The sequence below is a fragment of the Pseudorca crassidens genome, chromosome 15, assembly GCF_039906515.1.
Source record: "Pseudorca crassidens isolate mPseCra1 chromosome 15, mPseCra1.hap1, whole genome shotgun sequence".
NCBI classification, from domain to species: domain Eukaryota; kingdom Metazoa; phylum Chordata; class Mammalia; order Artiodactyla; family Delphinidae; genus Pseudorca; species Pseudorca crassidens.
In genome coordinates this window covers 52,489,626-52,513,574 of record NC_090310.1, presented here as the reverse complement: position 1 = coordinate 52,513,574, position 23,949 = coordinate 52,489,626, and the positions used below count along the sequence as shown (strand labels likewise).

Sequence of the window (23,949 nt, the reverse complement as noted above, 5' to 3'; positions counted from 1 at the left end):
TTATAAATATCACCAGGGTGTATAGTATCTGTTTTCTTTCCCTAATGTAGTTTCATCAACCAGCACCATGCCAGGTAAACAGCAGGTACTTATAAGCATTTGTTCACAGGATGAATAAAGAACTTGTGGCAGATGCCCACAAACACTAGGAACTCTCTAAATGTTCTTCCACAAAGGAGCCTTTGGAACATCTGTCAATAGCAGAGTGTCTCTAGACAACCAGACTCTCTAACGAGGAGAAAACCATGCTAGTCATTGTACTTTGGAGTGAAATGCTCTTATTACATTTCACTTTGAGTTGGACTATAATTGTATTTGAAGGTGAGAGCCCAGGACCCAGCCCTATAGGTTTAGAGCCCAGGAAGCTGGGATCTACCCAACAGAACCATTCTAGGGGAGTACCCAGAGTGAGGTCCTCTTACATGTGTCAGATAAGTCCCGAGGAGAGCAATCTGTGACAATAAAGCAATTGCGAAGCAATCTCCAACCAGAAAGAAAACCAGAAAGAAGCTAAAATAGATAAATTGATGCCTATAGAGATTTGGGGTGATGCTGTTCAAACAGACACGTTTCCCTATTTCCCAGAAACATAGCAGTCTCTTTTAACTTTTATAGACCACCTCTGGACACAACCAGTGACGAGCTGGAGCCAGCTCATACCAGTTCATGATAGTCAATTGTTAAATTTTTGGTAAATGTGCTAATGGTTGTTAAACACAGCCATTATTATAAATTAAATAAGATGAATTTGCCACTAAATAAATTATATTAAAAACATAGATAATAAATACTCAACACTTATCACTTTCTATTTATTTTGTTATATTTTATGATTATCTATGATCTTCAGGCTATTTATAGCTCTTGTATCTGTACAGTGAAATATTATATAATAGTGTTCTACATCTGTAGCACATCTGTACATCTCTTTCCACTTCTGAATCCAATGATGTTATTTGGGTAGTTTAAAATTGGCTATAGTGGCAGTATTTACATCATGAAAAGTGGTAAGTGCTACAATTCAGGGATATGGGGGTTTTTGTTCTTGTTGTTTGTTTGCTTGGGTTTTTGGGTTTTGTTGGGATTTTTTCCTTTGAAAGCCTTAAACATGTACCAGCATACCATGAGAGGCAACCTATTCATGGCTCAGTGCAATCCATTTTTTGTACTTAATTGTTGAAATTAGCCAACAATGCTAGGAAATCACTAGATTGAAGTGAAACTCTGAGCGAATCTTCCAATATCTTCTACAGTATATTTCGCAAGAAGGTATCAAGTGGGAATTGTTAAAAGAAAAGAAAGGAAAGTGCTTGAATCCTCTTACTCCCACTTTGTAGACTACTCTGTTTCTTGAGTCCCTAAGTCAGTGTTTGCTATGAATTAATCATAAAGCAAGTATTTGAATGAATCGGAGAACTCAAGAAGTGGAATAATTTGAATTGATCCTTGACAGTAGGATGATTTCTCTTTATATGAAACTGGGTTACATTACAGTTCATCCTAAAACAGTCCATGCCTCAAATGTTGTCTTCTTAAGATGATATAAAAATATGTAGTTTGCCAGTTTCCAAAGGCTTTACAAATCCCCCTGGGAATACTTTGGTAGGGGAGAGAAAAGATGACTGAGTGGGAAGGAGGGAAAAGATGACAGAGGGATAAATGATATTTGAGAACAAAGTTAAAATAAATTACTTCAAAACTGATTAGTGCAGGTCGACAAGTAAAATGCAAAGAATTGGCTACTAACGTCCTGGGAATACTTACTTGTTTTTTTGTACAATTTTTGTAAAATTTTGAGAGCTTCATAACTCATTGAATTCTTTTTACATTCCGGTTTAGAATTGTACTAGCAATCTTGGTGATACCGTAATGGCATGGGGATATTATTAACCTGCCTGATTTTACTGACTAGACACATTCAGATAACTCTCAGGATAATTGTTTTCTCATGGAAAGTTGAGATGACAACTTTGGTCTTCATGTGTAATGTTGGATTATTTTGATGGATGGATAGCAAAGAATTTTAGAAGACATTTTCTTACTTTCAAAGAGAAGCACACACATAAAAAGGCATATTTAAGACAGGGCTTATTTAGATGCTATTTGTTATTTCTTATAAAAGTAGACATCAAACCTCCTCCAGACTTTGAATTATAAAGAACTTTATAATACCTGTGTTTCTGAAGGAATAATACATTATTGATCTTTATTCATTATGGAATATAGTTAACTCATTTATCTAGAGTAACGGAAAATAAAAGAGATATAAATAAAACAAAGAGATAAATGTGAAAATCAAATAATATTTAATCTTGAAATATTTTTAGAACCTTTAGTAGACACACATTCATATCTATATTTAGACACTGCTAGATAACTTATCTATTTACTTCAAACTCCTTTAGTTACCTATAGCAAATTGACAGGAAAATTTCTTTCCTTTAAGCTCCTATATCCCTTTTATAATTTTAATAAGAAAAAGATAAACAGCTGACAATTTTTCACTGCTATTTTTCATGTCATACTTAAAATAAATTAATTACATCAGTCACCACAAAAATATGTGAATTCTTTCTTTATACGTGACACAGTACAGTTTGCAGATTCAATTTTGATTACCACACTAATGCTTTAAGGTGAGAAGACATTATTATCATCCATATTGAGTAAAAACTAAGCTGAAACTCAGAGAAAAAAAATAGCCTAATTTTCAAAGCTAGTTGAACACAGGAGCCAGAAACATAAAAGTTCTAGAAATGTCTTTTAGCACTCTTTAAATTATGCTTCCCATGGAAGAGCAAATTAAGGAAAATATAAAGGAAAAGTGTGTGTGTTTAAATATAATATAATAAATAGATAACAAATGTAAATACAAATATATGTCTTGCTTGATAAGTCACAAAGTAAGTAAATATATATATGTGTGTATATATATATGTACATATATATATTTGTAGTAACATGTTCTGGTGTCCATAAGAAATTAAATTATTCAGTAGATGCCCCTATGTTGTCTTTCATTTTCAGGCTATTGATTTATTTTTCACATACTCACAGCTTGTTATGTGCTGCCCTGAGCACTTAACATATAATTATTCATTTATTCTGGTAACAGAGGAACTGAGTCAGAAGGATTAAGAAAACTCACGAGGTTACATTGCTTTTAATTGGCGCATCTGAAACTCAGAGTCAGATAGACAGGATACAATTTCTGCTGTCTCCCTCAAAGTGTCAGAAGTCCTTAGCATCTACGCTAAGCACGTGGATTTTCCAGAAACTGCAAAGGGAGCATTGTTTGTATTTGTCATTGTTGAGGAATTGTTGGGCCTTCTTTTTTTAATATGCTTGATTTTCGCTTCTGTTCTGAGGTTTCAGAAGCCCCTTTGGTGCCCTCTAATTGTATCAAATACCATATAAGGAGGTAAATCCCACAACAAAATAGGAAAAAAAAAATATCTCACCAATTAAAGGACTCATGGACCAGAGAGAACTTAGTAAATATTATCTGCATTCTTTTAACAAACAGGCTTCATTATTCTAAAACTTGGAAACAATGATAATGAAACTTACCCAGAAGCACCACGCTCCCCCTCAACCCACCCCACTCCCCAAAATGTAATGCATGTCACCCGCTCTGTGGGGGATTTTAACCAGGACGGAGCATATGCGGACTAATTGCCTGCTTTGCACACACCGCTAGCCCTCAGGACATGTGGCTTTTTATGTACTGGAGTGGAAATGACGGTGTATATGAATTTTGCTGGGAGTTAGGTGGTTGCATGTGTCACAGAAGGCCTGGGGAGAGTTTGAAACATGAATGACAAGCTATCTATACTTTAGAATTTTTAAGTTTGACAAATACTGACTCCATGAGGAGGAGGAAGCTCACTTCTTTTCCCACTGACTTTTTTAAAAAAACTGCTATATATTTCATGCACTTTGACTTTCAGTAAAGATTACTGTACAAATGATGATTGAACTTGGCTGTTTGGCTTCCATTCTTTTCTAGCAAGACAAGTGGTACCACTAGACCATATTTCTTTCCTATTTTAATTTCACATTCGGATTATTTTGTATTTTTAGGAACTGCCTAAAATATCACTAAGGGAGATGACTTGAATGGATGCTGATTTATTTGTTTATTCTGCCATTTGAAATATTTGCACTATTTTTATATCAGCTCCATCAAATTGGCTACGCTTTTTAACACAATGTGATACAGAGAGGGCTTAGACTTTATGATCCACTGTACCCGGTGGCAAATCTTCCTTCCCCCATTTTACAAAACTGGGCAAATTACTTTACCAACCCCCAAACCTCAGAGTTCTCATTTGCAAACTGAGGGGAAGAAAAACATAGCTACCTTTCAACATTAGTTTGCAGATGAAGCAGAGGGAAAAATATAGAACAGCTAGGATGGTGCTTGACAAACGATTACTAATTAGAACTTACTGTGGCTATATTTATTATTTTTTATAGAACTGATCAGTTAGGAATCTAAATCTATTTGCCCTAATGAAATTCCTTCAAATGTAGATCCCATAGAATACATGAAGATTAATCAATATCAGGACCAAATTTTATTTCTTACAGTCATTCCTTCAACAGTGTAACAGACATTTTCTGTGCACTCATATTCCACTGGCCCACCCCAGCGTTCACCTGTAGAGTTCCTACATAGTCCTGAGAATGTTTTCTGGCCGTAATGCAAGGGAGTGGGCCTCCCAGGAGAGATGCTCCATCAACAAGAGGTGGGAGTTGACAGGTCGGTACTCCAGTTTCCAGGATCCTTGGGGGTATGTTCACACAGTCTTAGGGTTGTGCTGGTTGGATTGAGCCTCAGTTGCCCAAAGTGGTAATCTGCTCTATATCCTACATACTGTAAACATGCTATCAATTGGCTTTCTTTCCTCCTTGTCTTACTCTCTCATTGTACTTCCTGTGATCACCTCCAAAGTAATGTATCAATACTTGCCCCCAGATCATTGACCCAGGTCTGTTTCTGAAGCATCAAGACAAGCATCCTTGAGCATGTGTACTGCGACCTAGGAACCTAGCTCAGATAATGCAACTTCTTGAAATAACAGCATTTGTGCAGCTCTAACAAGTATCACTTGGACATCTCTACATTCTGGGACTTACTTGTTCCCAGGAATCCAGGCAGCTTATTTTAATCCCCTTTTTATTCTCCTTCTGAGTGTCAGCTGGCTGAATGCCTCCAGCACCCACTTCCTCTTTCTCTTCATTCTTTGAAACTACATAACTCTGAAACTACGTTAAAACCACACCCTGAGATTGTTCACTGAAAGGAGGAAAACCTCAAGCGGTTAAATTTTACGTTAATCACTAGAATGCTAGTTGGAGATTTTCCTTGAATTTATCTCTCTCTCCTCTGTAGCCATTCCCAAGGATAAACAAAATTTTAGCTGCATGGATATGCCTATGATCAAGGGGAATATTTTTCAGGGTGATTGCATTTACATTTCTTCTAAAGTATTTTTTTTCTTTTAGATTTGAACAGTCTGTTAGTTTTTAGCTCAATAAACTCATGTCTGGCACCTTCAGGACACTTTATTTTGGATGGAGATGCATAGCCAGGCCAACTAAATGTTTTCTTCTCCTCCAATAGATTTTTTTACTTGTACATGGAGGCCTCCCATGAGTGCAGTGAAGACTGTGTATACAACTTCATCACCACTCTATCCAAACAAGTATAAATAATCTTGTTATGATAATGCCTCTGCGAGATATGAAGGACTGTACTGCTCTTTTTCTTTCTAGTATTTGCCCATAGTCACTTTTCTTTGTCATAGTCAGTCTGTTCTCACTTTTCTATTTCCTCCATCTAAAGAAATAGCTGAAAACTATTCAAGCCGCCCCCGTCCTCACTTACAGGAAAAAATGGATAAACAACGTCCTCCAAGTCTTCCCTTCTGTGTAGGAGAATGTTCATGGCACCGCATTTCAGAGTTAAAAATCCATGCAAGTGGAAACTTTTATCTGAAAAGGCTTGCTGGCTGTGTGAGCTGCCTAAACTACTGGTATATCCTGAAGAAGAGAATAGCATTCCTCATGACGTTCATAAAAAAGAGCAAAACTTTTGCAATGAGAGATGTGAGAATAAGTATTGATTCCAAGGGGTTTGTTCATCTATGTTTTATTTTCCAAAAGGCAAATGTTAAATTCAAAACCTTGATGGAAAACCACCCTTGACATAAGTTTATATCTTTCTTTCGCAACAGATTTAAATAAAGCATAAGCATGCTAATGTCATTTTAATCTAACAAGGAATCTATCTCTTTCATTTCTGACTGTTGTACTGAGTGTTAATAGAAAGACTTTTATATACCTGGTTCTTTATCTGAATGATGGATTAAAGTTACATCTATATAATTTTAATTCAGATCAAAAATATTGTATTAAGTGCTGGGAATAAAATTAACCTAATATGCAAATTCTTCAATAAGCCTAACATCCAGTAAAGATATATTTTATGGGAATGAAAAATGAGTGAGGTATATTTTCTGCACCAAGAATGTTTTTGGTATCAAAATGAAATCTAAGGTCTTGAAAGATTTTTTTTTTATTTTGCATATATCTGACATACAAATAAAATAGCTTTTCTTTGAAAGTCATATATATTAAGGAATGAAGGTTGAAACTGGGATTTGACTCTTTTAAAAATCATCTTTTAGCATGTGATTATCCTTTTTATTAATTTCTATTTTGTCGAATGAAATGTTATAATTATATAATGCATACCTGTGTCTCAGGTGTAGATGGGTCTTGACTTTCTTCAGTTGCCTATTACCTAGAAATGGGAATCATTAATCTGAGCAACTTTGCTTTCTTTGCAGCAGAACTGAAGTAATTTAATCACGAATCCTAATGATTAAGAGAAAATGAACTTATTTAGTCAGACAGTCTTTATTTTGTAACACTTATGGGAATGAATAGAGATGATCCTTCACTTAACATTAAAATTACACTTAAATTATAGCTGCCAGGATTCTTAGTTGGTCTGGCTAATTCCAATTGTGGAGACACATGTAGGAGATTCTCTGGGGAAAGCAGGCCTGAGTGCCAGCTTAGTGAAACTATGAAATTTCAAGTTCACCTCACCTCTTTTTTTTTTTTCTGAGCTATATTCTTTAGTGTTCTGCAACAGAGATATCGGACATTTTTATAGAGTTGTGGGGATAGCTTGTTTTCTTTGTAAAATTTTCAAAGAATTTATATCATTGCAGGGACCAAGAAATATGTTTGAACTTGGTAGTAACCTACGTAGGTAAATCCTTTTCTGAAAACTGGTCAGGAGGTTCAATCAATGAGAAACAGAAATAAGATTCCTTAGTAGAACAGATTTTGGGAAGAGGGTGGTTTTTATGCAAACTGTCTATAGGTTTTTGTTATTGTTACAACATATTTTGGTTTTGTTTGTTTTTGAAATGCAGCCACCCATATCCCCAGACCAGAGAAACAACTCCCGAGAGACAACCATTTTTTAGACATATTTACTTGATTTTTTGTTTGTTTTTGTTTTTGTTTTGGCCATCCCACATGGCTTGCGGGATCTTAGTTCCCAACCAGAGATCGAACCCCGGGCAGTGAAAGCACCGAGTCCTAACCACTGGACTGTCAGGGAACTCCCTAGACATGTTTACTTTAAATCCTTCCACTTACAAGTTTCTCCAAACACTGAGTGCCTTTGCTGTTTATTCTTCTAGATAATTTCCCCCTTTTGCCTCTTCTCTGAGGGTCTCCTTTGCTGAAAACAACTGAGGGCAACTTTTGGTACTTGAAAGGACAGATACCTTTTCCAACTATACCCTTCACATAACAGTCTGCTCAGTAATGAGGAATGAGATTTGAAGCCACCACATCAGCTTGGGATGTTGTGTTCAGAATAGAAAACAGTACAGGTAAAAAGAAAAGTGAAGTCATGTCTTAAGAGAGATTTCTAACATAACCATGTTTGGTGTTGTTAAAAATGAAATAGATGAAGAAAAGGTACAATTTTAAAGAGAAATAAAATGATTAATGATGGAAAAGAAAGTAAAATATAGTTTAAAAATTAGTATGATCCATCACCAAGAAAAGGTATTAGTAAGAAAGTTGCTTGTTATATATTTAAACGATTTCTCTGCTTGCTTTCAGAACTACATAACTTTAAAATATTGTGGTTTCTCTTTAAAATATTGTGGTTTCTCTTGAATTTCTAAATTTTATTTCTAAAATTTCTTGCTCCTCCAGTTCATGCTCAATACTTTTTAAAAATTTATTATTGATGTATAAATGTTAACTATCTCAGATGTAGATAGATATATAACAATGAACCCTCAAATACCTACCCCTCAGATTCAGTCATCATCATCATTTTGCCAGCCTGCATTATCTTTCCAATCCCATATATATATATATATATATATATATATATATATATATATATATATATATATATGTAACCATTAAACCATTAGTGGGAAAACTTAACAGAACTGCCACAAAGAGTTGGTCATCTTTCCCAAAACTTCCTGTTGACTGTACCTAACAGTATTGTTAGGGACAGTATGAATCCCCGAATCCCTCTTCCAGAATTATCTTCTATTCTAGGCACCTTCCCTCAGTCCTCTGTACTTGCCCGGGGTTCCTATTTCTCAAGGAAAACTCAAATGAATCCCTGAGCCCCACACCTAGTCCCTGAAGTTCTGAGAGGTGACACTCTTTAATCCATCAACTATTAATAAGTGGGCAAAAGTATTTTTAATGGATATGTGAATTAGGCAGCAAAGTAGTATAGAAGGAAGAGAAAATACTTGAAAGAGAAAAGAGCCAGAGGGTGAGTCACATGGCTGTCAATGGAAGGAAAGAAAGGATACAAAGTATAGAGTGCATTCAATTCCAAATATTGTCCCATTAAATGTTGTAGAACCGAAGATATTGGTGGACTTTGTAATCACTGATTTAACACTAGGGATTTATAATTACAAGTTTCAGGTGGTTTCTGAAGTTTATTTTTCTCTTCTAAGTACACACAAAAAAATTTTTAAGTACTGATCAAATGTATTTTCTCTTTGAAACTTGCCTCAATGGTGATCAAAACCTGAGATGCAGTTGTTTCACAGAACAGCTGGTATCATTCTTTAATTAGCCTTCACAAAAAGTCCATTCTTTCGGAACATTCTCCTTTAATCTTTCATTAATGGTAAAATGTTAAACATTTCCCTTTTTGCTATGAGTGTTTATTTAATATTTTTTTTACTGTGTTCCTCTCCTTTTCTAGGTCATGCAAATTGATACTTTTGTGATAGCATTTGATCTTTCAAGGAGGCCTGATGTTCTTGATAAATTCTCAGCTTGTTAGTCAAGTTGAAATTTTGATTATATTGGGCACAGCTTTGAAATGGGATTTCCTCTCATCATAACTTACCTGAAAATGTTTCTCTTCATTTGGCCAAACAGAGGAGAAAGTTTTATTAACTAAAGAGAGAATTAATGTCACCAAATCAAATAACTCAGCTGGAAACGTTTTGTTGTTTCTTTCTTGGTTTTTTCAAGTTTGCTTTTTCTTTATAAGGGTGCTGTATATAAAAACCTCAGAAGGGAGATCAGAATAACCAGCCTAAGTCATTAAGCCCTGTTGGCCCAGCATTTAGCTAAATAAATAAGAATGTAAATTTATTCCTTGATCAGAAGCTGGCTGAAAATTTGCTAAGTGATTGATTTAATGCTAATTTTCTGCATGAAGCGCTTATCTTCTTCAAGGCCTGTATGAAAGGAAAATAAATTCAGCCAAAATGGCGGAGCCCTATGTAGATTTTGTTTTGAATTCAGAAAGTTTGGAAACCTCCTTTGCCCAGCAGGACTATATCTCCAAAGGATCCATACTTATGATGTCACAAAGAAGTCAACTTGCTCTGAAAAGACTGAAGAATTTCTCTATGTCCAAATCCCAGTACTTTTTGAGGATAGAACTGAAATAACATATTCATGGCAGGTGCCGCCATGTGGCTCACTTTAACAGTCCTCTCTGTCAGTGTGCAGTGTGGAGAAAGTCCATACTGTGACCCTCAGCTAGGTTTCTGCCCCAGCCCTAGGTGGCATTGTTGTGTTTTGGTTCTGCCAAACCACCCTCTTCATTTCAATGTGTTCATGAATTGAGAAGGATGAGATTTTGCATTTCACTATGTGATTCATGGGATGATTGGAGGAAATAAAGGGAGAATTGTGACACATAAAAATGTGTTACTGAATGACAGTATGACAGAAAGAGCTCTTGACTTAGGACCATAAGTCTTTTTTCCAGCTTTATTGAGATATAATTAACACACAATATTGTGTAAGTTTAGGTGCACAGCATGTTGATTTGTTACATTTATATATTGCAAAATGATTACCACCAGATTGTTAGCTAATGCCTCCATCACCTCACATAATTATCATTTCTTTTTTGTGGTGAGAACATTTAAGATCTACTCCCCTAGCATTTTTCCAATATATAATACAATATTATTAACTATAATCACCATGCTATACATTAGATCCCCAGAACTTATCTTATATCTGTAAATTTATACCCTCTGACCAACATCTCCCCATTTTTCCCACCCTCCAGTCTCTGGTAACCACTACTCTAATCTCTGTTACTATGAGTTCAGCTTTTTAAAAATAATATATAAGTGATATCATGCAGTATTTGTCCTTCTCTTTCTGACTTATTTCACTTAGCATAATACCATGAGGATCGGGACTTCCCTGGTGGAGCAGTGGTTAAGACTCCACGCTCCCAATGCAGGCGACCCAGGTTCTATCCCTAGTCAGGGAACTATATCCTACATGCATGCCACAACTAAGGAGCCCACCTGCTGCAACTAAGACCCAGCACAACCAAATAAATAAATAAATAAATATAATATTAAAAAATACCATGAGGATCTGAGGATCATAAATCTTTATGCAGAAATTCTCTCTTCACAACCTTTGGGCAAGTTATTTCACCTCTCTGGGCCTTTCTGGGTTGAAGGACTTCAACTCATACCAGTTTCTAGTAAGAATAAAAGGAAACTTTACCTAGAGATTATCATACTAAGTGAAGTAAGCCAGACAGAGAAAGACAAATATCATATGATATTGCTTATATATGGAATCTAAAAATGTGATGCAAATGAACTTATTTACAAAACAGAAATTGATCCACAGATGTAGAGAACAAACTTATGGTTACCAAAGAGGAAAGGAGGGGGGAGGGATAATTTAGGAGTTTGAGATTAACATATACACACTACTACATATAAAATAGATGATGAACAAGGACCTACTGCATAGCATGGGGACCTCTACTCAGTTTTTGTAATAACCTATAAGGGAAAAGAATCTGAAAAAGAATATATATATATATAAGTATAAGTATATATACTTATATACTTATATATAAGTATATATATATACTTATATATAAGTATATATACTTACATATATATATATATATATATATATATAAGATAAGTATATATCTCCAAATCACTTTGCTGTACACCTGAAACTAACACAAGATTGTCAATCAACTATACTTCAATAAAAATTTAAAAATTAAAAAAAAGAATAAAAGGCAACTTTGTTTTTAAGGCGTTCTAACTCTAATTCTTTTGATATTATGCTCTAAAATCTCTAGCTAAGACTAAATATTTCAACATTTATTATTATCCAGGACCCCAAATTACGTGAACTTCTGGATGTGGGGAACATCGGGCGCCTGGAACATCGCATGATAACAGTGGTGTATGGGCCTGACTTAGTTAACATCTCCCATTTGAACCTCGTGGCTTTCCAAGAAGAAGTGGCCAAGGTATGTGGATTGAAACTTCTGAAGCTTGTCACCTCGATCTGAATCCGTATGACATTATCCTGATTCCTATGAAAGACTTTGAGTTTTTGTCATATTTAGCATGTGTTAAAATTCCATCTAAAAATCATTCTGCTGCCAAGTAGAAGTGTAATTCAAACACTTCCAAGTAATGGCATTGGCTTAGAATAATGGATATTTTACATTAGAAAATAAGGCTTTTTATATAATTTCTTTGCAAAAGAAAATATAGATGAAACCACATTCCATTTCACCTAAGCATCTTATCCCAACCTATTTTCTCTTATAGCCTTACCATCTTCTTTCCATCCCTCTCCTAGAGGGCAGACATTTCAGTACCTATTTAACTTCTTTTACCATGTGCACACGTAACCCATGATTATGCACATAGTAGCTGCTCAATTAATATGGGAAAGAATGAAAAGTTTAAATTTTTAAATAACAATTTTAAATAATAATAAATATTTATTCAGCCATGGACTAGAAAGATGAATTAGACATCGCCCTCTCCATTAAGGAGTTGCTAGTTTACTAAGATAGTGGGCCTTTCAGATGCATACAGAAATAACTAGAACAAAGGCAAGATATATCAAACAAGAAGCTATGAACTTCTGGGAAACTTGGACTCAAGTTTGATGCTTTCTCTAAAAATGTCCAGCTGCCATTAGAAGGGAACTGAAATGAACATATTGAAAGAAAAGGTTTCTTTTTCCATGTTTATAGTTTATAAGATACTAATGATGATCCTGACCCTTCATACAATTTCTTTCCAGAGTTAAGAATATGAATCTAGGAACACTTTGAAGTCTGCAGATCATGTCTGTGCCCTTACACAGCTTCTCACATCATGGATCAGAACTATGGGGTCATGTCATGCTGGTGTTCATTGCCTGAGCATTATGATCTATAATTTTTTAAGCCTCAGTGCTCTGACATTTTTTTGAGCTACACCAGATAATCTGACCTGACCTCTAATTCTTCAGTGATTACGGTAGAGGTTTATTTCCAAAAGTTGCATAACATCAACTTCAATTCTTATAATGGAATACATAAAATGCCAACTAGTTTTGACACACTGAGGTCTTTAGAAACTCCTCATCAAGACTGTGTTACAAACCCCATCTATTTTCTCTCTTTAAGAACCAAGTCACCCATTTACTTCTATGGTATAATTTATGCTTGGAGAGAGACTTCTGTTCAATGAAACATTGTCTGTGTGACAGCATTGTACTTGCCTTGCAATCATTCTTATTCTGATACCTGCTGGTATTCTGTTGAGTGTATACACTTCACTTCTCAATATATGTATGTATGGTTGGATGGATGGATGAATATAGATAAACAAATACTAAATATTTCTAAAATATTGTAAAAATATCATTCCTGAAATACAGTCATATTCAGTTTCTTAAAAAAATGACCAATTCATGATATTCATTAACTCTCAGTTAAAAGCATTCACTAAATGACAGTGACTTTCAGGGAGGCTTTTACTGTGAGTGAATATAGTTTTATATTACAAACCAATCTGCATATCTTATATTGCGTTAAACCTTTGTGCGGTTGAGTTGAAAACATTTTAATTTCCTCCTCGCTGTGGGCTTCTGCTCACTAATTGTCTTTAGGGATTTTGATTACTGAGCCCTGTAGTATTCCCTGTCAGAAATGAATCTATAGACGTTTTTCCAGCAGCTACTTGCTTAGTATAATTAATGAAGATACAGAATATGTTTTGCCTTCCCAGACTGTGATATTCTATAGGATATTTTTCCTCCATTGAAATTGCTCAGCCAGAAGATTAAAATTTGCAAACACCATGTACTCTGAAAGCTTAATTTCCACCCTTCTAGTTGTCAGCACTGTCTCATAACATCACACCTTCTGTTTAGTCTCTGGAGCCAACATACCTAGTACCTTGCATAGTACCAGCACCAAAGGAAACAGTTTCCCTCATTATGTAGAACACCCGACAGGAACCTGAGCTTCTTCGAAAGTCAAATGTCTTCAGAAAAAATTGTTTACCAAGGGATTCTGGCTCATTCATTCATTCAACACACATTTGTCAGGTGCCTTCTGTGTTCCAGTGTCAGGGACACAGCATTCTGGAGGAAATAAATAGATAAATCACGATGATGAAGTACACTTACTGTGGGTCAGATGGAGGTCTGTGTGGAAGGATATAGCAGGAGGAGAGGGTATGAGGATGGAGGAAGGGGATTATTTCTTCATGGAGTGCTCAGAGAAGGCAAAAATCTGAAGAAAGTTGCTCAATTGAAACAATATCATAGATTCCTGAGAAATCTCTTGAGTCGATTAAAATTTTTTTTTATCAGAACCCAGACTTCAGCTTTCCTAAATATATTATTCCAGATTTGCGTGCTTTCTTTCTTACATAAATCACTTGAGATTGAATTTTTTATTTATTCTTTAAGAGAAGTGACTCCTTTCAAAGGTGGATTGGGAGAAAGCTGTCTTTCAATTTTTCCCTCTGTAGTTGGACTAAAAGAGTGGTATCTTTTGCAATTAAGTAAAAGTCACTCTTCTTGTTATGAAGCATGATTTGCCAACTCTCTGTGTCCTGAAGATGGACTTTCCCTGATCCCTCGAGGGATACTTGCCTTTAATATACCTGGAAAATGGGTGGTTTGTTTCACATTTGCCCTCTGAGTCTCACACTTCTCCCTGCATCTCCTGCTGCCCTGAGGACCAATGAACACATCCACATTTGCTACCCCTGGAACTCCTGGACTTCAGTCCCCCTCTCTGGGATGCCCTGACCCTCCTCAGAGCTTCAGGGGGGAGGTGAATACCATCATCCTTCCCTTTACTCTCCCACTGTCAATTCCCAACAGTCCTCCATGCACAGCTACGTGAATCCTGGCAAAGGTGGAGGTACCAGCAAAGGAAACTAGCAAAGGCAACAGAAGTTGATTTCTTGTATTGTAATGTAGGCTTTTGAAGGACTTTGGCTTTTATTTTGAGGGAGATGGAAGCCATTGGAGGGTTTTGAGCAGATGGTGGACTTGGTCTGACTTAACTCTTTAGTCAATAATGGACCACAAGGGCGGAGGCAATAATGGAAGCAGGGAGATCAGGTAAAAAACTGTAGAAATATTTTAAGTGGGTTATTAGTATCTTGGACCAAGGGGGAGCTATGTAGGAGATAAGAAGGGGTCTGAATATCTATATCTACATCTACTTAAAGGAAGAATCCAGAGCATAAACAATTGCAATTGTATGTTGCATGTGAGAGAAAGAGAAGAATCAAGGATGATGTTAGAGTTTTGATGCAAGAGACAGTAAGGATGGAAATGCCACTTTCTTCATAAGGAAAGTTTAAAGTAGAACACATTTGGTGGTATACAACAAGGCTTCAGCTTTGATTATGTTCAATTTGAGATTATTATTAGATACCCAAAGAAACATGTTGAGTAGGCAGTTAGATATATGAACCTGGGGTTCAATGCCAAATATAATGCAACAGTTTGGAAGTCATCAGGTTATAGATAGTATTTAATGAGGCAGGATGAGCTCAGCCAGGAAGTGACTGTAGATACAGAAGATGTCCAAGACCTGAGTCACTGATACTCCAACATGAAGAGATTGAGGAGATAAGAAAGAATCAGAAAAAGTAGGCTGAGAAGGAGTAGCCAGTGAGGTGGCAAAGAGGCCAGTATGTGTGTTTGGAAGCCAGGTAAGCAAAGTGTTTCAAAAAGAAGAGAGTGATCAACAGGATCAAATGCTACTCATAGGTCAAGTAAGATGAAGGCCAAGAATTGACTGGTGGATTTAAGGATATAGAGGTCATTGGTGACCTTGATTAGAGCAACTACAGTGGAGTAGCAGGGTCAAAGTCTATTGGAAAGGGCTCTGGGGAATATCAGTGGAGGCAAATTAAGAAACCAAAAGAGATTGCTCTTGTGAGAAGTTTTGATGTAAAGGGCAGGGGAAAAATGAGAAAGCTGCTAGAAGGGGGAAGTGAGACCAAGAGATAGTTTTTAAGATGGGCGAAACCACAAAATACATGTATGCTTGTGGGAATGATCCTGTGGAGGGAAAACAATGTAAGCGAGTCAGAGAATTGCTCGAGCATGTCCTTGAGCGGACAAGAGAGTGATAGGATCTAGTACAAGGCTCAGTAAACTACAGCCTGAGGCCAAGTCTGACCCACCACTTGTTTTTATAAATAAAGTTTCATTGGTACATAACAATGCCTATTTGTTTACAAGTTGTCTATGGCTGCTTTCACTAGACATAGTTGAGTAGTTATGACATAGAACATATGGAGTACAAAGCCTAAAACATTTACTCTCTGGTCCTTTACAAAGAAAAAGAAAATTGTTGACTGTCTCTTATTCACAAATAGAGGGGCTGTGCTCAGACAGGAGCAAGGGCATTTAATCAATAAGAGGAGGAAAACTGGAGTCCATCAGTAGAGATGCTGGTAAATCGTCCATGTAATAGAGGGAATTGTAGATGTTTTTTGATTGCTTCTGTTTTCTCAGTGTCAAAGACAGAAGTCAGTAGCTGAGAGTAAGGACTATTAAATCCTCAAGCCTTTTATCCACACCAGTTGGCGAATTTCTTTAAATATCTGACTGGTAGGGTTAACATGGACTGCAAAAGACAGATCATTTACATCAGCTCTGAAAAACAGTGTCATTGGAACAAGTTAACTGATTTATAAGGTCAATGCAAATTTTTCTATTGGCCAAGAAGTCTGAAGATAAAATAATTCTCTTCTTCCTGCCCAGTTCTAGTCCCTCTTTCTAATATTGTGCTTTCCTTTGAGGTGGGAGGCTACATAGAGATGTCTAATTGTGCCTACTTCTTCCTGCAGTCATGCAACCTAAACAACATTGTGTAGGTTAAAACAGATTGCTCTGAGCCAGGAGCAGGGTTCACAGGATTGCCATATGCTGGTGTTTACTGTCAGGTCTCAGGGATCCAGTATGTAACTCATGGGAGATCACTCTTCATCAAGAGAATTTCAGTAAGAAATGAATCTGTCTCAGGATTAGTAAAGAGGAATCTCTGTGTGCAAAGGCAACAGAGGTGGAGCCTTCCCTGTTTGGATTTAGAAATCTAAAATGATTTTCAGCATGTCTTCCCTCTGGGTTCTTGCCCCTGGAGGGCCACCCCATCACCCACCTGCCCAATTCCTATCCCAGATCCTTGTTCAATCCAATATAATAGCAAGATGGCCTATCACCCCGAGAGACAGGATTTGAGATTCCAGCTCTGATATTCAGTTCTAATTGGTTAGATATTCTGATAGGCCCCCTGGGTAGATACATTGTTGAACCACCACCCAGTTTGGCAAATTTCAGCCCAGACATTGTTTCAATGTATTAAAATGCAGTGGATTATGACAGCAAGGATCCAGGGGGTTAAGATTGAGATGCCTAATGACAGAGCCATGAAGGGGAAATTTTGTGTCCACTTCTCTGCACAAGAATTGAAAGACGCCATTGCTTCCAATCCTTAATATTTTACACAGTAAATTCTCTTGAGCATTTATAAATTGGAAAAACAAAATTAAAAAAAATTTTTTTTTTGTTTAGCCATGCTACTCGCAGGGACTTGACCTGATTTTTTTTAACTTTGATTGAAATATAATATGCACAGAAAAGTGCACAAGCTGTAACTATATAACTGGATGAATTTTTGAAAAGAGCACTCACCCATGTGAGCAGCACCCCAATAAAGAAACAGAGCATCACCAGCACCCCAGGTGTCTACCCTACTAACACACCCTATTTTAACCTGCAACTTTATAAATTAGTTTTACCTGTTTTTAAAATTTCTGTAAATGAAATCATAGACTACATTTTCTTTTTGGTCTGACTTCTATTACTCAAAGTTTGTATTTATGAGATTCTTCTACATTTTGCATGTGGTTGTACCTTGTTCATTCTCTTTGCTAAATAGTATACCATAATTTATTTATCTATTCTATAGTTGGTGGACATTCAGACAGTTTCCAGTTTAGGGTTATTACAAATAGTGTTGTTATAAATCAAAACTACAACAGGTATCAACTCACACCAGTCAGAATGGCCATCATTAAAAAGTCTACAAATAACACATGCTGGAGAGGGTATGGAGAAAAGGGAACTCTCCTACAGTGTTCTCCTACAGGGAATGTAAATTGGTGCAGCCACTATGGAAAACAGTTTGAAGGTTCCTTTAAAAACTAAAAGTAGAGTTGCCATATGATCCAGCAATCCCACTCCTGAGGATATATCCAGAGAAAACTATAATTCGAAAAGATATATACACACCAATGTTCATAGCAGCACTACTTACAATAGCCAAGACATAGAAGCAACCTAAATGTCTATCAACAGACGAATGGATAAAGAAGATGTGTTATATATATATATATACATATATATATATATATATATGTATTCACACACACACAGTGGAATATTACTCAGCCATAAAAAATAACGAAATAATGCCATTTGCAGCAACATGGATGCACTTAGAGATTACGTACTAAGTGAAGTAAGTCAGAAAGAGAAAGACATGGACTTACCCAGTGGTCCAGTGGTTAAGACTTTGCGCTTCCAATGCAGGGGGTGCAGGTTCAATGCCTGGTTGGGGTAATAAGATCCCACATGCCATGCAGTGTGGCCAAAAAAATAAAATAAAATAAAATAAAAAGAAAGACAAATACCATATGATATCATATGTGGAATCTAAAATATGATACAAAATGAACTTATTTATGAAAGAGAAACAGACTCACAGACATAGAAAACAAACTTATGGTTACCAAAGGGGAAAGTGGGTGGGGGAGGGATAAATTAGGAGTTTGGGATTAGCAGATACAAACTACTATATATGAAATAGATAAACAAAAAGGTCCTACTGTATAGCACAGGCAACTATATTCAATATTCTGTGATTAAACCATAATGGGAAAGAATATGAAAAAGAATATGTATATATATATATATATGTATAACTGAATCACTGTACACCAGAAACTAAAACAACATTATAAATCAACTATACTTCAATTTAAAAATAAAAACAAACAGTGTTGTTATAAACATATGGCTTTCTGTGAGGTATGTAATTGCTGGTCATAGGTCTTCCTATGTCCAGCCTTGATGGATATTGCCAATTTCCCAAACTGGTTGAGCCCGTTAGTTTTCTAAATGTTAATTCACTCATGCAAAAAAAATCTTTAACAGAGGATCTCTGTCTGTTAAATTATTAGATTTTGAAGTAACTGTCACAGAATAAATGTGCTCTCCAAAAATATGTTCTATAAACTGACATTAGTTTCCAGTAGCTATTTCAGAATTTGGGGGTAACCTCTGTCACCTCTGCAGCTATGAATATCATAGACAATCTAGCTTACTCATTTGGGGAGTGTGATCTGGGATTTCCTGGAAGTTTGCCTTAACTACATCCACACCATTTGCTTGCCCACCATCCAAATAACTTGCAAGCTCTCTGAATTTCCTAATTAGCTCTCATATCTCTTTCCTCATCCTGCTCCCCGCTCCCATCTTGTTCAAGTTCTTGATGGGTGCCATCTGTAGACGCCTTCTACCTCCTTTCCTAGAATCCTCTCTTTGCTCTCCAGCTCTGTGTGTCTATCTGCTAGGAATGATCCTAAAAAACCTCAAACCTGATCTTGCTTCAAATCATTTTTATTGCATATTACCCACAAAATGAAGTTTTCTGCCCATATCATTCAGTCATTCATTTAATGAACAAATATTCATTGAGGGTGTAGTATGTGCCAAGTACTAGGGATTTATCCGTGACCAAAACAAACATAGCCTCTGCCCTTAGGTGTCAGTGAATCACCACTTGGACCCTAGCACCATTCTGCCTCAACTGTTCTAAACCACCTGTGATTCTTTCTTCCTTTATAATGGTAATTCTGTGCCCTCAGAAGTGTGTGCTTTCCTAGATGTCCCTTCTCCATTCTGTCCAGAATTTCCAAGCCTCCATAGGGACTCAGCTTACTCACCCATCTCCCCTTCTGTTTCATGCGTTCCATGAACAACTGATGGTTCCTTCCTGTTCTTTGATGAACCCCATGCATATTTGCTATTGCATTTCTCACACTTTAATTATCTGTCAGTGTGTCTGACACCCTACCCTGGATTTGTGAGCTGCTTAAAATCAGAAAATATAGCTTAGTCATTTGTGTTCCCAAGATCTACCTTAGTGCTTAGCCGGTATTAGGCACTCAATAAATGTGTGCTTTGGCAGAAAAAATAAAAAGAAAGAAAGGAAAAAGGAGGGAGAGGGGAAGGGAAAGAGCAAGAAAGGGAGAAAGAAGCTTATGAATTCTTGAAAGCAATTGATAGATCATGAAAAATTGTAAAGCCATGGAGACTTTGAACATCATACACTCCAATATCCTCATTTTTGAGTTCAAAAAATTGAGGCTCCTGAGCTAGTTGCTCCAAGATCCCTTCCCCCCAGCACAGAACTCCCCCTAAGGTTTTCCAGGATTCTTGGTGGCTTCCAACCTCATCTTTCCCGATCCCAACCTTGTTCCCACTCAAAGTCTTTGTCACTGTCATCCCCCTCTACCCACCAGTTACCACATGTTTTCTGGAGAAAAGAGAAAATATCTTCAGCTGGCCAAATAATTGAGACCTTTTAGGGGAAGGAATAAGAGAAGGTGCCACAAAGGGGGGGCTTTTTTTAAGAAAAAGAAATAATAGTCTATTAAATGAAATAGAAAAGAAAAAGAGGGAAGGGTCCTGCCACAGCCTCCTCTGGCCATTCCTGGTATAGAACTTGATTCCTCAAAAACCTTGAGACTTTTCTTAGACTGTCCTTCAAATTAATAATATAGATATTTAAAACTGACCTCAATAGACACAAAGTTCTTACATTTCTTTTTATTCTGAGACATGTACATTGAGATAATAATTTTCAAACACTAATGGATATTCTGTACAAAATGTGAAGTTGATCTCATTTCCTTTTTGAATTTAGCACCAACTTATGGTAAGTGAGTAATGGATATGTTTGGCTTTTCTTTAAATGAAAATGATTAAGAAAAAGAGAATGAGGTACCATATATTCTTTTCAGCAATGTATTTTGGGACATAATGGAAAACTGTGCTGATCTCCTTGGGGGTAGACTATATGTGCCAAAAATATTGCCATATTGAATATATATTGCTTTTTACACATGTGAAAAGTTAGCCCTCTTGGTTATTGTATTTTATGAGATCTTCATTCACTGCTATTCCTGGCCTTCTCATATGCCTATGTCATCTTAGGATATTCCCCCCACCCAATCATAAATAAGGACCAAGTTCTTGCCAGGTCAATACATTGCACTGTTAGTCTTGGGATTTTACAGTTGTGGATGTCCTTTGTTGGAAAATGAGATTTACCCCACGTTCTGCACTTGAGTTTTGGATGAATGTGGGGCAGGTGAAAGATGTACATTATAAACTTTCAACTTGTGAAAGTGTTACCCATCTGGAACATCCATATAAAAGTTTAAAAGTTCAAAAGTAAAAAAAATACATAAAAAATAAAATAAAATAAAAAAGACATTCATTAAAAAAAAAAATAGAGGGGAAACAAAAGGCAACTCAGATGGTAATCTCTTCTTACACTCAGATAAGAACCAGCAATTGCAATTCTGTTGATTGTGGAAGAAATCACCCTCGCCCACCTCCCCCGCCATCTCTTCTCATTCCTTAAACATAGAGCTTCTTTTGAACCAGGCATTGTTCAAGGGTGCCACAAAAAGGAATTAATGCTTAACTTAAGGGAAAGTACATATGCAAGGACACAGAAATGATTGTGATTTCAGACTGTGGGCTACTGTTAGTCCACTTTCCCCAGGAAAAGACAGGAAACTGCTTAAGCAGCAGCATCTTTGCTTTTCTTCCATCCATTCCATAACACAGAAATAAGCTGCTTCCCACTCATTCCTCTGCCTCCCTGTCTTCTGAGCCTGGCAGCTGAGAAAGCCCTAATTGTATTATCTGTGTACCTTACCTTAAAGCAGGCACAAAGATACATTTTAAAAACTCAGGGCTTCCCTGGTGGCGCATGACTAAGAATCCTGCTGCCAATGCAGGGGACCCGGGTTCGAGCCCTGGTCTGGGAAGATCCCACATGCCATGGAGCAACTAAGCCCGTGCGCCACAACTACAGAGCCTGTGCTCTAGATCCCATGAACCACACTACTGAGCCCACGTGCCACAACTACTGAAGCCTGGGCGCCTAGTCCCCATGCTCCACAACAAGAGAAGCCACCGCAGTGAGAAGCCCACACACCGCAACGAAGAGTAGTCCCCGCTCACAATAACTACAGAAAGCCCATGCACGGCAACGAAGACCCAATGCAGTGAAAAATAAATAAATTTTTAAAAAAAGAGAGTTTATAAAAAATCACCATGGGCTTCCCCGTTGGAGCAGTGGTTGTGAGTCCGCCTGCCAATGCAAGGGACACGGGTTCGAGCCCTGGTCCGGGAAGATCCCACATGCTGTGGAGCAACTAAGCCTGTGTGCCACAACTACTGAGCCTGCACTCTAGAGCCCACGAGCCACAACTACTGAAGCCTGCGCGGCCTAGAGCCCGTACTCCGCAACAAGAGAATCCACCGCAGTAGAAGCCCATGCACCGCAATGAAGAGTAACTCCACTCGCTGCAACTAGAGAAAGCCCGTGTGCAGCAACAAAGAACCAAAGCAGCCAAAAATAAATAAATAAATAAAAATTTTAAAAATCACCATAATTTTTTATTATGAATACACAATGATGAAGAGAATGGATAAGTCACTAAGACATGACATAAAGGAAGAAGAAATCTAAGAAAATTTGGCTTCCGTGTTTAATTACTGTGGAAAAATACCTGCTGTCCTTTGAAAGTGGCATGTTGATCTGTTTCATCTAATGCCTTAATATCAGTTGTTATGTTTCAGTTTCCAGTGCATCAAATGCTCCCAAGGAATAAGATGCTCCTAAGAATAAAAAACAAAATTTTTGAAAATACTTTAAAATAATCTTCCTATTGGCTATATAATAATAATAATCATTCATTCATTCACTCAACAAATACTTAATTGCCTACTGTGTACCAGGTACAATGTTGAGTGCTGGGGATAAACTAGACAAAAATGATTGTCTTCATGAAGCTTACTTAATGGTGGGTGTAGGGTGATGATAACAAAATAAATAAGATGGTGATAGGTGCCAGGGGGAAATAAAGCAGGGAAGAGAGATAGGAAGTGTTGCGGGAGGGGGTATGTATTTCAATTTTAAATAAGTTGGTCACATAAGGTTACACTGATATGATGAAGAAAACCATGAAGATGTTGGAGTGTGTCAAGTGGTTATCATGGAGGAGAGTGATGCTGAGATAGATGTGGCCCAGTGTGTTGGTGGAAGGGAATGATAAGCAGGGAGGAGAACAGGGGAGAGGTGAGAGGAAGAGGCTGGGGGATGTGACAGGTGACCCAAATAGTGGTGGGTGGCCACTGTGAGAATTTTGTTTTACTCTCAGTGACACAGGTATCTATTACATCATTTTGAGCAAGGGATGGATTTGGGGTGATGTATTTTAACAGGATTGTTCTGGTCACTCTGTTGAAAAGCTACAGTAGGGGTATAGAAACAGAAACAAGGAGAGCAGAGTGCTTGGGATAGAGGTGGTGAGAAATGGTTAGGTTCTGGATGTATTTTGAATGTGAAGCCAAAAGAGTTACTGAATGTACCAGATACATGAAATAAGAGAAAGAGAGAGCTAGGGATGATCTCAGGGCCTTTTGGAATTTCATTTATTGAGAGAGGGAGTGAGTTAGGAAGGGAAAATCAGATATTTGGCTTTGGACATAAAATTTAAAGCAGTGTTAGCCCAAAACAGCAAAATGAGCACAGGTGTGATCTCTTATCTCTTTTGAGTTACTGTGAATATGATGATAAAGGAATATAAATACACAATGATGAAGAGAATGGATAGGTCACTAAGACATGACATATTTTAGTAAGTTTGCAGGAGAAGAAAATGGAAAGAGGAAAGTGTCTGATAAGATAGAGTCAAGAAGACCACAGTCTAGGTTACATAGAGAGTTACA

The 23,949-nt window shown here is 37.0% G+C and overlaps 1 protein-coding gene across 3 annotated transcripts in view; it reads left to right on the top strand.

Moving 5' to 3' along the window:
* Positions 1-23,949, top strand: part of PLCB1 (phospholipase C beta 1) — a 691,592-nt gene that overhangs the window by 445,966 nt on the left and 221,677 nt on the right. For all 3 annotated transcript variants that reach the window (XM_067707502.1, XM_067707500.1, XM_067707501.1), the window contains exon 4: positions 11,708-11,845. In XM_067707502.1, coding sequence (XP_067563603.1) covers positions 11,708-11,845 — 138 coding nt within the window. The remainder of the gene's footprint in view (positions 1-11,707; positions 11,846-23,949) is intronic.